General features: G+C 43.6%; 1 protein-coding gene and 1 long non-coding RNA gene across 3 annotated transcripts; both read left to right on the forward strand.

Annotated features, from left to right (window-relative positions):
* Window positions 1-9: 9 nt before the first annotated feature.
* Window positions 10-15,171, forward strand: zdhhc20b (zinc finger DHHC-type palmitoyltransferase 20b). Of its 2 annotated transcripts, XM_048265915.1 has the most exons (14): window positions 10-156; window positions 849-875; window positions 1,368-1,462; window positions 1,769-1,889; window positions 3,194-3,263; window positions 4,468-4,500; window positions 4,849-4,969; window positions 5,520-5,555; window positions 5,867-5,999; window positions 6,360-6,486; window positions 9,715-9,804; window positions 10,389-10,501; window positions 11,067-11,114; window positions 11,455-15,171. In XM_048265915.1, exons 1-13 carry the CDS (start codon window positions 39-41, stop codon window positions 11,108-11,110), a joined length of 1,128 nt encoding a protein of 375 aa, XP_048121872.1. In that variant the 5' UTR covers window positions 10-38; the 3' UTR covers window positions 11,111-11,114; window positions 11,455-15,171. The 2 variants fall into 2 exon arrangements, with proteins under 2 accessions (XP_048121872.1, XP_048121873.1); XM_048265916.1 differs by lacking the exon at window positions 5,520-5,555 and having other exon boundaries at window positions 11,455-15,170.
* On the forward strand, window positions 6,605-7,705 carry LOC125309189. The gene is made up of 3 exons (XR_007196084.1): window positions 6,605-6,973; window positions 7,182-7,553; window positions 7,610-7,705. It is a non-coding gene; the product is annotated as an uncharacterized LOC125309189 (long non-coding RNA).
* Window positions 15,172-15,197: the final 26 nt, after the last annotated feature.

Here is a 15,197-nt window from a genome sequence, read left to right on the forward strand (position 1 = left end):
CTGTAGAGACCACTGCCTTTTGTCGTAAGGGAGTAAAGATGGCGCCCACGCATGTATTAAGATGCTGCCAACGGGGATTAGCTTGGATTCCAGTTATTTTTATTGCCTTAGTGGTCTGTTGGTCGTATTACGCGTATGTTGTGGAACTGTGCATAAGTAAGTTACATGCTTTCATTAATTTTATATCTGTTGAAAATAAGCCAATAGTTTGATTGAGCAGTTTAGAAGAGGTGAGCTAGCGAAGACATTAGCTAACCTGCCGCTAGCCAGTTGAAGCCAAGATGCTCTTGGCTTGTGAAAACGAGGAAGTGATTGACAAAGGTGGGAACATAGAGACGTGGTCTTCTGATTTGTATCGCAATAAATGTTAAAATGCGGCAGTGTAACTGTATTGTGTTTACAGAGCTAGTGTCAATGTTAGTTTCAGCCAAAGGGCTCCGCAACCACCATATCAGTCTGTGAAAGCTCTGGGTTGTGACTGAATTAGTGCAACTTCAAAAGCTTGAATGATCTCTGACTGTAACGTTAGAATGGACGTTGCATAACAAGACAGCAAATTAATGTTAAATAAAGTTTGACGCCCAAAAGCATGGTTACCTTATACGGAGCTTGCCAAATTTCACTAGTCTTTACTTCAACCAGCTAGAGTCTAGTAGATGTGTAGCACTGAATAAATGGTGTCAAATCTCGAGGTCTGACTTCTCATCTCTGAATAATCCCCTAATGTTCAGTGGTGATGCGACAGCACTAGCGTCAGTCCTGGTAGTATGTGGCTAAATTGTAACAGTGGCGCTAATGTAACACCAGATTGTTATTCTGTTAAGTCTTTTTTGTGTTTGTCTTTACAGTCACCATCCCGAGCACAGGGGAAAAGAGTAAGTCCAGTAGTTGTGTCTCCCTGGATTTCAATTATGAAATTGAGTGAAGAGTTTTTTTAAAATGGAGGAAAAACTTGAAGCGATTGGCTGAAAGTCTTGTTAAGTATCATTCCATCATAACAATAGCCTGTCTGTGGTCTGTGGGTGTCTGATTCTCATGAAATGTGGCTATTTAAATTGGCCTCTTGTCAGCTTGGCACCAGCATCTTACCCTGGAGCCTGTAGTCGAAGCTCAAGGCTTCATTTGCTGTTATTGTGCTGAGTGCAGCTGGCCAGACAACCCCGGAATACTGCGCCAGTAATCAAAAAACAACACATGAATGAACAGTGAGCACGGCTATAGGCCTATACACCAGAGAGCCATGCCGTGTGTAACCTACTTGTGGAATGTAAAGAGTCCCTAGGTCTTGGCAGTGTTGACCATCCACTGGGTATGTGTCTGTTTTGTCATTGAGTGTCTGTGTTTTCCTAACTGGTCGTCTCTTGCAGTTGTGTACCTGGTGCTCTTCCATCTCTCATTCATCATGTTTGTTTGGTCGTATTGGAAGACCATTTTCACTAGACCAGCAAACCCCTCCAAAGAGGTAACACTTCTCGCAAGCTCCTGATTTGCCTGGATATTGTCTTTGTGAAACTGTCATACAAGTCATGCTGAAAAGTGTGGTGTTTAGTTATCGTGCTCTGGATATGTTAATTACTGGCCAGAGGTATTGGTGTCCTCAATACAGCAACTGTTTGTCTGGGAGCTTCACAACTCCTCCTTTTATATTTTAGAATGTCGCTCTGTTGTCTGATGCTAGTACGTTGGCCCATCTTTGGTTTTTTTAGTGTCTGATGGCAGTCGGTTAGAGAACCGTAATCCCTGAGGTGTGTGTGTGTTCTCCATCCAGTTCTGTTTGCCAAAAGTGGAGAAGGAGCAGTATGAGAAGGAGGAACGTCCAGAGAACCAGCAGGAGATCCTGAAGAGAGTGGCCAGCAGTCTGCCTCTTTACACCCGCACTGGGGCAGGAGGTGAGTGTCTGCTCTGCTCACTCCTGGGGCCTGTTGCACAAAAGCAGAATTAAGACATCCGGGATAAGTTACTGAGCTGCACTCAATGAATCCAAAACAAGAGCGTACAGGCTTAATTGGTTGCACAACGAGCAAGCCAGGATGAGCAGACACGGATTCATCAAGCCAGGTGAAACCTATCCTGGATAAGTCTTGGCCACGGCTCCCTCAAAATAGACCCCTACCCGATCACAGATTCACTGATTCACCATGGCAACTAGAGCGGCTTCATTGCTTCTTCTATGGTGTGAAGTAGGTAGCGATAGCCTTTTCACAACAGCAACAAACAGCAACACCTCTGTTTAGGAGAATATTGCAACTAATGCCGCGACCACCACGCGCGAAATGGTTAGGCACTCCCGTGACACATTGTCGCATGACAGGTCAGGAATGGCGATATGTAAAAATTAATTAATGATCACAAACGTTTAAATAATGACAGTGGATCTAGTTATATGTAATAACAATGTGTAGTGGGCAGTGGAATAACTATTGGTTTCCGTTTGTGGTGACTGCTGACTGAGATAAGGGATGAGATTAAATAGATCCTGGAACTTAGCCTGGTCTGGAGCAGGCTAGCTCCACAGAATAAATCGCCATGGTGATTTATACCATAACATATCCTGCTGCCCCCTATTCCGCTTTTGTGCAACTGGATCACGGATAAATTGAGCCAGGATAACCAAGATATCCCGGCTTAATCCCTTATCCTAGTTTTGTGCAATAGGCCCCTGAACTCTAATGCGTAACAAAAAAAACATGCTTCCCAAAGTACTATGTGCCCAGTAGTCAAGTCTGTCAACCCAGTCCAGTCATTTATTCCCCCTGGAACTGGTCGCCAGCTTACCAGTTCAGTTCAATCGCCAGTTCAATTCTGTTCAGTTCCGTTCAGGCACTTTATTATCTCAAACGGGAACTTGTCTTGCGGTCAGGTGCACAGAAGATAAAGAAGATCAATGCAGCTCATACAGACAACAACCGCAACAGTCATTTTGTTGTTCTGACTCTGTGGTTGTCTTTAACCATTTGTCAACGACCATGATAAATGGTCAGAGGGGAATAAACTCGGCCTTGTGCTTGTGCATGTTGTCACACACTCAGGTGAGTGCGTTGAGGACCTATCTTTCAGCTCTTCCCCCATTCCCTGACCAGTGTCTGACCAGTATCTGCCCAGTCTGACCAGTGTGCTTGTTGTTCCCTGACCAGTCTGACCAGTGTCTGACCAGTATCTGCCCAGTCTGACCAGTGTGCTTGCTCCCCCTCAGCCATCCGCTACTGCGACCGTTGTCAGGTGATCAAACCTGACCGATGTCATCACTGTTCCGCCTGTGACATGTGAGTGTTTCGTCTCGTCTCCTCTCCTCTCTCCTCCCCTCTCTTCTCCTCTCCTCCCTCTCCTCTCCTCTCCTCCTCTCCTCTCCTCTCCTCTCCTCTTCTCCCCTCCTCCCCTCTCTCCTCTCCTCTCCTCTCCCCTCTCCTCTCCTCTCCTCCTCCTCTCATCTCTGCTCTCCTCTCCTCTCCTCCCCTCCCTCTCCTCCTCCTCTCCTCCCCTCTCCTCTCCTCCTCCTCTCATCTCCTCTGCTCTCCTGTCCTCTTCTCTCCTCCCTCCCTCCCCCCCTCCCCTCTCCTCTCCTCTCCTCTCCTCTCCTCTCCTCCCCTAACCCTCCCCACCCCTCTCCTCCCCTCCTCCTCTCCTCTCCCCTCCCCTCCCCTCCTCTCCTCGGCCCAGTACTCACACTTTCTCTGTCCATTATGCAGCCTGAGCTGCCAGAAGACATTTTACCTAAAAGTCTTGCAGGATGTGCATGGGTCATGTGCATAGAGTTGTAAGTGCCCTGTAGAGCTAGCTATGCAGTTATGCAGTAGATATGGACGATGGTAGCTTAGTGGTTAAGGAGCTGGGCTAACATGCAGTAGCCAGAAAAGTTGTGGGATCAATTCCCAGCTTCCACCGTTGTGCCCTTAGGCACTTAACCCCGAGGACAAAGTACTGCCCTTGTAATGTAGTTGACATGTGAGTCGCTTTGGACAAAGCGTCTGCTAAATGAATACACATTTTATTATTATTTTATTTATTATTAAATTTAAATGTAGTGGTTATAAGTGATGCTCCTGACTCAGCCATGGCCCCCAGGGCACCGAGGCATCTCTGTCTGGCTTTCACAACTTGCTACTTTTGCTTTCATTTTGCGTAGAGCTTCTCAATGCTCCCCATTAGAAACCTGGGGTGTGTTTCCCAAAACCATAGTTGCTAACCTGTTAGCAACTTAGTTGGTTGGCAATAGGAAATTGCATTGCAACCAACATAGTTGCTAACTTAGTTAGCAACTATGGTTTTGGGAAACACACTCTTGCACAGTACTCAGACAGACTATCTTATCTTGTGAAATGCTACAATGCAAATAAGAAAGTCTGGGCAAGTGTGGTGATCCGCAGGGCGTAGAGTACAGGAAGTTCGTCATGTACATTTGTTATTTCCTGCTTGAGTGTGTGGTGTGTTTTTCAATGAGCATGCGTTCACTGTGTCCCATTTGAACAGGTGTGTGCTGAAGATGGACCACCACTGTCCTTGGTAAGTCAAATGTTAATTTATTATTTCCATTTAACAGCGTGTGCATGTGAGTCATGTGTTTGTTTTGCTGTGGATTTTAAGGTGTGCATGATTCTTTTCAGACTAATTTCAATTAAGTCATAAACAATTCTTCTCATACTTTTAAGTCCAAAACGTGTTGCAGCAGTGGCAGAACCCATCAGCTGCTTGTCAGCCTAATGAATTTAAGGGGGGTGGTTTAGAATGTCTCCTCGGCATTGCAGTGGCATTGTTTTGCTGTTGGCCTGGCGTTCCGCCCTGCCTCCAGGCGCTAGTAAATCTGCCAGGGTTGGATTGTGCGCCTGGGCCAATGATGAAATGTGTTTTCAGGGTAAACAATTGCGTGGGCTTCTCCAACTACAAGTACTTCATCCTGTTCCTGGCGTATTCACTGCTCTACTGTCTGTTCATCGCGGCCACAGTCCTCCAGTACTTCATTAAGTTTTGGACAGTGAGTATTTGAAACTGGTTGAAACTGACACTTTTTTTTTTTCCCACATCTCATCATTTTCTTCTTATACGTGTTAGTATTTTCTGGTTTATTTTGTATGTGTGTATGTTTTTTTTCTTATTAGTTATTGTTTTAAAGCAAGTGTTGGTCATTGAATTTTCATTGTAGCTCATCCCACAGCTTTTGGTTGTCAGGACTGTGTTTTGTCCGTCAAGCTGTCAGCCACGTCTCATCCTTCAGTTTGTCTTGCCCCTAGCTTCTCTTACCCCCAGCTTCTTCTCTTGCCCCTAGCCTCTCTTGTCCCCTAGGTTCTCTTGCCCCCTTCTATCCCCTCTAAGCTCCTCAGTCTCTCCACACCTCCTCCCTCTCGTCCGCTCTCTTCCTCCTTGTCCACCTGGCCTGTCGCTGCTGCTGTACTAAGTGCACTCTCAGGCCGCCTAATGCTCCGTGTGTTAACCCACTTAACTCTCCTGTTTGCTTGAGCTCCTCTTGCCCCGCTGTGCTGTCCTCGTGTCTAACAGTCTGTCTCTGTCTCTGTCTCTGCAATAAGCTGTGCCGGAGGAAATCGGCCGAGAATTGTCCACAGGTAATCACAGTTGATGCCCCCCCCCAGCTCCATGTGTCCCACAAAGGGCTACAGTGAAAACACTTTTTGTGGTGTGTGTTTGTGTTTGGCCGTGTGTGTGTTTTAACATGTTTGTTTGGAAGTCTTAATCCTGATTGAAATGTTTTTGTCTCCTCCCTGAGTTGTTTATGTCTCTCTTCTCTTTATTAATCTCTCTCTCTCTCTCTCTCTCTCTCTCTCTCTCTCTCTCTCTCTCTCTCTCTCTCTCTCTCTCTCTCTCTTACACAAACACACACACTCTACCTTGCTTTCTTTCTCTCCCTCGTTCTCAGAATGAGCTGCCAGATACTCACGCCAAATTCCATGTTTTATTTTTATTTTTTGTGGCGGCCATGTTCTGTATCAGCATCTTGTCCCTCTTCAGTTACCACCTGTGGCTAGTGGGAAAGAACCGATCCACCATAGGTAATACTCCCACCCACACCCACACCCACACATCACCAAATCCACCATAGGTAACACACTCCCACCCACACATATGACGTGGTGAAGGTTAGGTTCACTAACTGGAAGTTTTGTTCACTAACTGCAAAGGTTTGTTTTTTTGTCCTATATACACTAAGATGGGACTGCTTTACAAATCTAAACAAAACTTGGTTTGGCAGTTTTGCTGAAAATGTTGATAAGGAATTTGGGGTTTTGGCCCCAGTAGTTCCACATGTCAAGGGGGCCACTATGACCTTGAGCTATGACCGTCTGAGTACTGAGTCTTGTGAAGGAAAGTGTTAATGCTGCGCTGACCTTGTGGTCACCCTCTTTGCGCAGAGGCGTTTAGGGCCCCTGTCTTCAGAAACGGCCCCGACAAGAACGGCTTCTCGCTGGGCTTCACCAAGAACATCGCCCAGGTGTTTGGTGACCAGAAGAAATACTGGCTGCTGCCTGTCTTCACAAGGTAACCTCAACATATCATTCACTGTCACTGCCTTATACTTCTCACCATGATTGAGAAAATTAGTTTCTTTTCACTGTGCGTTGACATGTTTTTTTTCCAACTTTTGATGGATGATGGTGGTGGTGGTGAACGTGATATCCCTTTTTTTAAGGTTATGTTGTGTGCATGTAAGTTGATGGATGATGGTGGTGGTTGTGAATGTGAGATCTGGTTGTTCTTTTTTAAGGTTATGTTGTGTGCATGTAAGTTGATGGATGATGGTGGTGGTTGTGAATGTGATATCTGGTTGTCCTTTTTTAAGGTTATGTTGTGTGCATGTAAGTTGATGGATGGTGGTGGTGAACGTGATATCCCTTCTTTAAGGTTATATTGTGTGCATGTAAGTTGATGGATGGTGGTGGTGAACGTGATATCCCTTCTTTAAGGTTATACTGTGTGCATGTAAGTTGATGGATGGTGGTGGTGAACGTGATATCCCTTCTTTAAGGTTATATTGTGTGCATGTAAGTTGATGGATGGTGGTGGTGATATTGCATTGATATCCCTGGTCTTTATCCCTTCTTTAAGGTTATATTGTGTGCATGTAAGTTGATGGATGGTGGTGGTGAGCACGTGATATCCCTTCTTTAAGGTTATATTGTGTGCATGTAAGTTGATGGATGGTGGTGGTGAGCGTGATATCCCTTCTTTTTAAGGTTATATTGTGTGCATGTAAGTTGATGGATGGTGGTGGTGAACGTGATATCCCTTCTTTAAGGTTATATTGTGTGCATGTAAGTTGATGGATGGTGGTGGTGAACGTGATATCCCTTCTTTAAGGTTATATTGTGTGCATGTAAGTTGATGGATGGTGGTGGTGAACGTGATATCCCTTCTTTAAGGTTATATTGTGTGCATGTAAGTTGATGGATGGTGGTGGTGAACGTGATATCCCTTCTTTAAGGTTATATTGTGTGCATGTAAGTTGATGGATGGTGGTGGTGAACGTGATATCCCTTCTTTAAGGTTATGTTGTGTGCATGTAAGTTGATGGATGGTGGTGGTGAACGTGATATCCCTTCTTTAAGGTTATGTTGTGTGCATGTAAGTTGATGGATGGTGAACGTGATATCCCTTCTTTAAGGTTATATTGTGTGCATGTAAGTTGATGGATGGTGGTGGTGAACGTGATATCCCTTCTTTAAGGTTATGTTGTGTGCATGTAAGTTGATGGATGGTGGTGGTGAACATTGATATCCCTTCTTTAAGGTTATATTGTGTGCATGTAAGTTGATGGATGGTGGTGGTGAGCATTGATATCCCTTCTTTAAGGTTATATTGTGTGCATGTAAGTTGATGGATGGTGGTGGTGAACGTGATATCCCTTCTTTAAGGTTATGTTGTGTGCATGTAAGTTGATGGATGGTGGTGGTGAACGTGATATCCCTTCTTTAAGGTTATATTGTGTGCATGTAAGTTGATGGATGGTGGTGGTGAACGTGATATCCCTTCTTTAAGGTTATGTTGTGTGCATGTAAGTTGATGGATGGTGGTGGTGAACGTGATATCCCTTCTTTAAGGTTATATTGTGTGCATGTAAGTTGATGGATGGTGGTGGTGAACGTGATATCCCTTCTTTAAGGTTATATTGTGTGCATGTAAGTTGATGGATGGTGGTGGTGAACGTGATAACCTTAAAGAAGGGATATGTTGTGTGCATGTAAGTTGATGGATGGTGGTGGTGAACGTGATATCCCTTCTTTAAGGTTATGTTGTGTGCATGTAAGTTGATGGTGGTGGTGGTGAACGTGATATCCCTTCTTTAAGGTTATGTTGTGTGCATGTAAGTTGATGGATGGTGGTGGTGGTGGTGATATCCCTTCTTTAAGGTTATATTGTGTGCATGTAAGTTGATGGTGGTGGTGAACGTGATATCCCTTCTTTAAGGTTATGTTGTGTGCATGTAAGTTGATGGATGGTGGTGGTGAACGTGATATCCCTTCTTTAAGGTTATGTTGTGTGCATGTAAGTTGATGGTGGTGGTGGTGGTGATATCCCTTCTTTAAGGTTATGTTGTGTGCATGTAAGTTGATGGTGGTGGTGAACGTGATATCCCTTCTTTAAGGTTATGTTGTGTGCATGTAAGTTGATGGTGGTGGTGGTGGGTGATATCCCTTCTTTAAGGTTATGTTGTGTGCATGTAAGTTGATGGATGGTGGTGGTGGTGATATCCCTTCTTTAAGGTTATGTTGTGTGCATGTAAGTTGATGGTGGTGGTGAACGTGATATCCCTTCTTTAAGGTTATGTTGTGTGCATGTAAGTTGATGGTGGTGGTGGTGGTGATATCCCTTCTTTAAGGTTATGTTGTGTGCATGTAAGTTGATGGTGGTGGTGGTGGTGATATCCCTTCTTTAAGGTTATGTTGTGTGCATGTAAGTTGATGGTGGTGGTGGTGGTGGTGATATCCCTTCTTTAAGGTTATGTTGTGTGCATGTAAGTTGATGGTGGTGGTGAACGTGATATCCCTTCTTTAAGGTTATGTTGTGTGCATGTAAGTTGATGGTGGTGGTGGTGGTGATATCCCTTCTTTAAGGTTATGTTGTGTGCATGTAAGTTGATGGATGGTGGTGGTGGTGATATCCCTTCTTTAAGGTTATGTTGTGTGCATGTAAGTTGATGGTGGTGGTGAACGTGATATCCCTTCTTTAAGGTTATGTTGTGTGCATGTAAGTTGATGGTGGTGGTGGTGGTGATATCCCTTCTTTAAGGTTATGTTGTGTGCATGTAAGTTGATGGTGGTGGTGGTGGTGATATCCCTTCTTTAAGGTTATGTTGTGTGCATGTAAGTTGATGGTGGTGGTGGTGGTGGTGATATCCCTTCTTTAAGGTTATGTTGTGTGCATGTAAGTTGATGGATGGTGGTGGTGGTGGTGATATCCCTTCTTTAAGGTTATGTTGTGTGCATGTAAGTTGATGGATGGTGGTGGTGGTGATATCCCTTCTTTAAGGTTATGTTGTGTGCATGTAAGTTGATGGATGGTGGTGGTGGTGATATCCCTTCTTTAAGGTTATATTGTGTGCATGTAAGTTGATGGATGGTGGTGGTGGTGATATCCCTTCTTTAAGGTTATGTTGTGTGCATGTAAGTTGATGGATGGTGGTGGTGGTGATATCCCTTCTTTAAGGTTATGTTGTGTTGCATGTAAGTTGATGCTTATTTTTGGTTTCGTTGTTTTTCTTTGTTGTAGTCAGGGAGATGGGCTCACGTTCCCAACCCGTCTGGTGAATGTTGACCCCGAGCAGCCCGCTGCAATTCAACACCCAGATAGCAGTAAAAGGTAAACAGCCTTTAAAAGCTCACGTAAAATGTGGTCGATAGGAAGGAATGTGTTTTGATGTCAGTATGTCAGTAAATGGTTTAAAAACACTTACAAACCTACATGTGATCCATCCTTTCTTCAAACATATTCACCACCCTTTAAAGGTGCAGGCAGGGATTATGCATGATATCATGTTTGTTTGTGTTTATATTTAAAATTAATAGCAGACGCTTTTGTGCAAAATGCCAGAGAGGTGTCTCACTCCTCCCTTCAGTATTCCCAGAGAAATTTCACACAGGGTTTTGTTTTTGTTTTGGGGACAGGCTGCCCACAGAGACTGGGTTTGTTTACAGTGATTGCTGAATAGGACCAAAACAAACAAAATTTAAGTAAATCAGTTTTGTACTTTCAAAAACCAAGCCTAATTATGATAGTGTGTTTATCCTCATGCTGCATGTGAAAGCCCATCATTTAAACAGGACCGCTCTGACTCAGGGTCCCGTTGGCATTGCAGTTGCTGTTAGACAGTAGGGCGGGTGGGCTGGTGGGCATGTGCTGGCGGCCGGTGATTAACGGGCCAGTGACTCACTCTCTGCCCACAGTGTTGAAGACGACTCGGTGCCCCAGAGTCCAGTCAGCGACTCCCAGAACCGCCTGCTTGGCAGCGACCAGCACATCAGCGATGAGATCTTGAGCATCGACCCCCTTAAGTCAGGTCTGTCCACAGCAGATTAATGGCTCCTCTAAAACAGATTGTTTGGTTGGTTGTAAGAAGAACTACAAGAAGCACTGACAGGGATTGTACAGAAAACCCACTATTGGAAAGTCCTAAATAGTCTTAAATAGTCTTCAAACGCCTTGAATAGTCTTAAAACGCCTTAAATGTAGTTTTTGATATGTTTTGATAGGCCTAAACATGTCTTTAAATGTCTTCAAATGAATTGTTGGAGGGTATGCATTACAGTTGAGTTGGAGCAGAATTTCTGTTTTTTGTTGTTGTTGTTGTTCCATTTATTGTTTATTACCTGTCCTACAACGATAACAATTTCAGCATTTCCCAGAAAATATGCCTGCTCTGACAAAGCCTTTTGGCCCTGCTGTCAGCTGTTGCTGTGTTTTTGTTGTGCTTGAGCATTTTTTTTTTTTTATTTCCAGGACATTTTCGATGTAAAAGTAAAGTGTGAAGATGATAAGGGAAAAATGTTGGGGAAGGCATAATAAACTGCTGCAGTAATTTCTGTGAAACTGAAAGTTTTAACTTTAAAGTTTTTTTCCCCCAGATGGAACTGAGGTCATTACGGTGTACATGGAGAGTGAATCATAGCCAGGTAGGCTGTCTTGGAATGCTCGTCTGGTAACGTTCTAAGATGACACGCAATGGCATGTTAGTGGGGCATTTACAATTACTAATTACTTCTGCCAGGAAATCGTTAGTGCCCACCATCTCAGTGACTCTTGATGAGGCGTGGTGTGTGGCTGTTTACTGTGTGCTTTTTGGGGGTGACTGAGTGTTTGTGGAGTGATGTTTTTGACTTTATGGCTGTGTTAGTGTGTTCTACTAAGCTGAATGGCTGTACACTGGAGTGTTCCATGTGCTGACGTTGATGTGTTGTGATGTCTGAGCTGGTTGTGATGACGTTGTGTTCCGCTGTGTTCTATGTTCCGCAGGGTGAGTGAAGTTTGACAGGGGAGACTGCGATGTCTCTCCGTGCTCTTCCGCCACCCAGGTTTGGGGACTGCTGAGGGAAAGAACAGCCATCCAATCAGATGCCTTAAACAGACTCCATCTGATTACTTTATCCGTGTTGGACAACCCGTCTGCACGCATTGAGTTTGGCGCATGGCCACTGTCCTCTTGGCTATCGCGTTACTGATCCCATTGCTCCTGTCTCTAGTCTTGGTTTGTTTGTTTATTCGTTTGTTTGTTTCTTTATTTGTTTGTTTATTCATTTGTTTGTTTTGTTTGTTGTCATTCTCCCTCTCCCTTTTTGACACATCTTAGTTTGGTTATGTACATTCACGCTTGCTATTGACGTCCTATAACATTAATCACAACATCGGAACCCTGTGTTCAGCTACCCAAAGTAACGGCTCCAGCATATTCAGATCAGGAAGGGGTTCTGCGCAGTACGAGCTCATACAAACAGTACCCAACAGATCAGACTCAGAATCAGATCCTTATGCAGTTCTGAGTCTTTAGTGTTGGAATGTCTGTTGGTTAAGGCATTGCCAGATGAAGGCCATTATGCGACCCATGTGGCTGTGTGAAGCAATCCCACAATGCATTGTTCGCAGTTTTAAAGTACTGTGCTTGTTAATGATATGTGTAGGTTGTGGCAAAGCTTCTGTCAAAAAATGTGAGCGAGTTAGAACTTTCCCAACTTGCCAACCTTTTTCTAGAGAAAACATCTTGTAGATATTAGCATAAGAACATCCCCATTTGGTTTACATCTATTTCAGTCTCTCTATCGCCACCTGCTAGTAGTTAAGTATTTTTTTTCTTCCTTTATTGTAATGCTGCTCCCTGGTCTTGCCAAATGGCATTTGACTCATAAAACCATCTGCAGTGGATGAGGCTGGAGACCCAGAACTAAGCTGTTCCTTCACTTTTGGTCATAGCAGTACTCGACATGTCGAGAGACTTGTCGGGAGAATCGTGTGCCTTATTTCACTTGTTTTGATTTTACTTGAACGTCATGGCAGCCATGTTGATCTGATGCATAGGACGCAGACTGTGTGTCAGTGGGCATGTCTAACCTATGGGCCCCGACAGGTTCAGAACAGCTCCATAATAGAAGCTTTCACATCCATGCTAGACTGAGAAACATTTGTAATGTTGAGGGATATCAAGCACAGCCTTGGTCTTGTAAATTCTGTATGTGGAAAGCTTGTTAACAGATGCACTATGATTGGAAAAGGCCTTTATCCAAATGCTGCTTTAGGAAGGAGGGAGAACAGGCTCCTTACACAAACAATGAAGGAGCCCGAGGTTTGAGCAGGCTGGTGTTTTCTGTCTGTCTGTTTTTTGTTTTGTTTGTTTGTTGTTTACTTCACTGTTTCTATACTGATGTTTACACTACATGTCAGGTTCAAAAAGGGGGGGACTTTGACAAAAAAAGGACAGACCTTTATATCAGATTAGATAGCCATCGCCGGCCTTCAGAAATGACCTGGAGATATCAAAGGGATTTCTCTCTCTCTCTCTCTCTCTCTCTCTCTCTCTCTCCCCGCGCCAAAGCCTTACAGACAGAAATATGAAAGGGACAAGTGTTTTAGAAACATGATTGGGACGCATGTTTCAGTTACAGATTAGTGCAGGAAAGAGCACACGAAGGGGCATTTGCACTTTTAAAGACTTATTTTTAGGAGATGTACATACAGTAGTTGTTTGTTTTGTTTTTACTTAATGTGCACACACAAAATCGTGTTCTCCAAAGTATCATACTCTAAGATTGCCCACTGGGGTTGGCATTTGGCACTTGGGGTGATTTGATTTACAGTAGAACAATGTAACATTAAAATTGCTAGGCCAAATTCTGCGTCTCTGAAGAATGGGAAGGGGAAAGTTGCTTTATAAGCTGGGCGATGGTGCGAAGCAAGTCAGCCAGGAGATGTGTGTACAATTCACATGTTTCTTCTCCTGCTTGGTTTCCTCATCAAAGATCTCTCTCAATGACATAAACAGGATGTGTAATATGTCGGTGTGAGCGATTCTCTGCAAGCCTCAGCCAATGTGCACCAAGCTGTTTTCATGGAAGATCTTCTCTGAAATGGAGGTGGAGGTCGAGTTCATGATTATGTAGTTAGACATCGCTCACATTTTTTGCCAAACAAATCACTGGGCAACCCGAGTGCTGACCACCTGTGGATTGTTTACAGTTTTGTGTCCATTTATACCTCTTTGTTTCCATAGCATGGCCAGTGCCATCAAGCTAACCAAATGAAACAACTTGTGTTTGTCCTGGTGACTTCAATGATTCAACTTGCCCTTTTCCCAAGGGACTACTGCAGTACCAGTGCTGGCCAGCTGATTGCAGTACTCATCCAGCATGCAGTGCAATATCTGGGACTTTAATTGCCTCCGATGTTTGCCTATTTTATTTTTTACGATTTTTTTTTTTTTTTTTTTTTAAAGAAATGTTTTCTTGATCCTGATGTTCCATGTGAAATCCAAAGTTCACTTGTGTGGCTGCTGTTTTGTTCTGGTGACTAATGTGTCTGTAGTTCAGCTCCTGTACTTTACTCTGTGAGTGATGAGTACGTCTACATAGCTGCTGTCTGAGTGTGTTGAGTATAGTGGCTGTTGTTGAATGTATTTGAGGTTTGGTGGTGGTGGTGGTCGTTTTGGCGGTATGAGGAAACATCAGAGTGTGTGTCATTCTGCTCCTCTGCCGCCGTTGCCACGTGGTGATATCTTCTTGCGTTGTCTTTTGCTCCGCCATGCACATAAAGGCCAGTCCAGGATGTTACCGTAGTGACCATTGGACTCTTCCAGACCTGGTACCTAATGTAGCTCTGGCGATACCTGGATGCTCCACCTGTCCCTGACGTAGTGCCCCAAAACCTCTTAAGAGCTGCTGTCATTGTTAGATGACCAAAAAAACATAAGTGACAGAGATTTTTGGCATCAATCCACCAATCCATGATCCTTGCTGTGTTTACACAAACTGGAGATGTTCCCCTGATTTCCCATTCAGCAGCAGAAAATGTCAACATGAACAGTTCCATATGGTGTATGACATCAGGAACATATCAATTGCAGATGCACCTGGCTTACGAGCATGCAGAAATACAAACGATTTTTTGTTTTCAACCATTTCATATTGTATTTGTTTTTTTTTTTAATGAAAACATTTTATATTTGTCTTCTTTGTTAAGTATCATTACTATTAAAACGATATATTTGAAGCCATAATCACTTATAGGAAGGAATACCTTGGACCATTTCAAGTCCAAGTTTGGTGGTTAACAGAAAGACCTGTTTTACTGCATGAGAAGTACAAAGATATTTGTACTCTCATTATGTGTGCCAGCTTGGGTTCCTTTGTTTTGATATCATGTTTTAAAAAAGAAATACATATGAGAAAGAGATAGCGAAGAAACAAACTTGCATTTTTCTCACCTGATTATCTTTATCGTTGAATATTTTGTGAATGAAGTACTTGCATATAAATATATTGCAATTATTTGAAGAAACAATAAATGTTCTTTTTGTAAACCTCCAGGATGACTTCTGCCTCTGGTATGTCTTCTATGTTTGCATGGGAGTTCAATGTTCTTTTGGTTGCATTTTTTTTGCCCCTCTCCTCTGAACTTTGATCTCTGTTTGCCAGTGTTCTCCAAGCCTCTCTCTGGCCACTCTACTGCATGCTCTGTTTCATTGAGCATTTGGGCAAGTAGCCTACACCTCT

Source organism: Alosa alosa, chromosome 16 (assembly GCF_017589495.1).
Source record: "Alosa alosa isolate M-15738 ecotype Scorff River chromosome 16, AALO_Geno_1.1, whole genome shotgun sequence".
Taxonomy (NCBI): Eukaryota; Metazoa; Chordata; class Actinopteri; order Clupeiformes; family Clupeidae; genus Alosa; species Alosa alosa.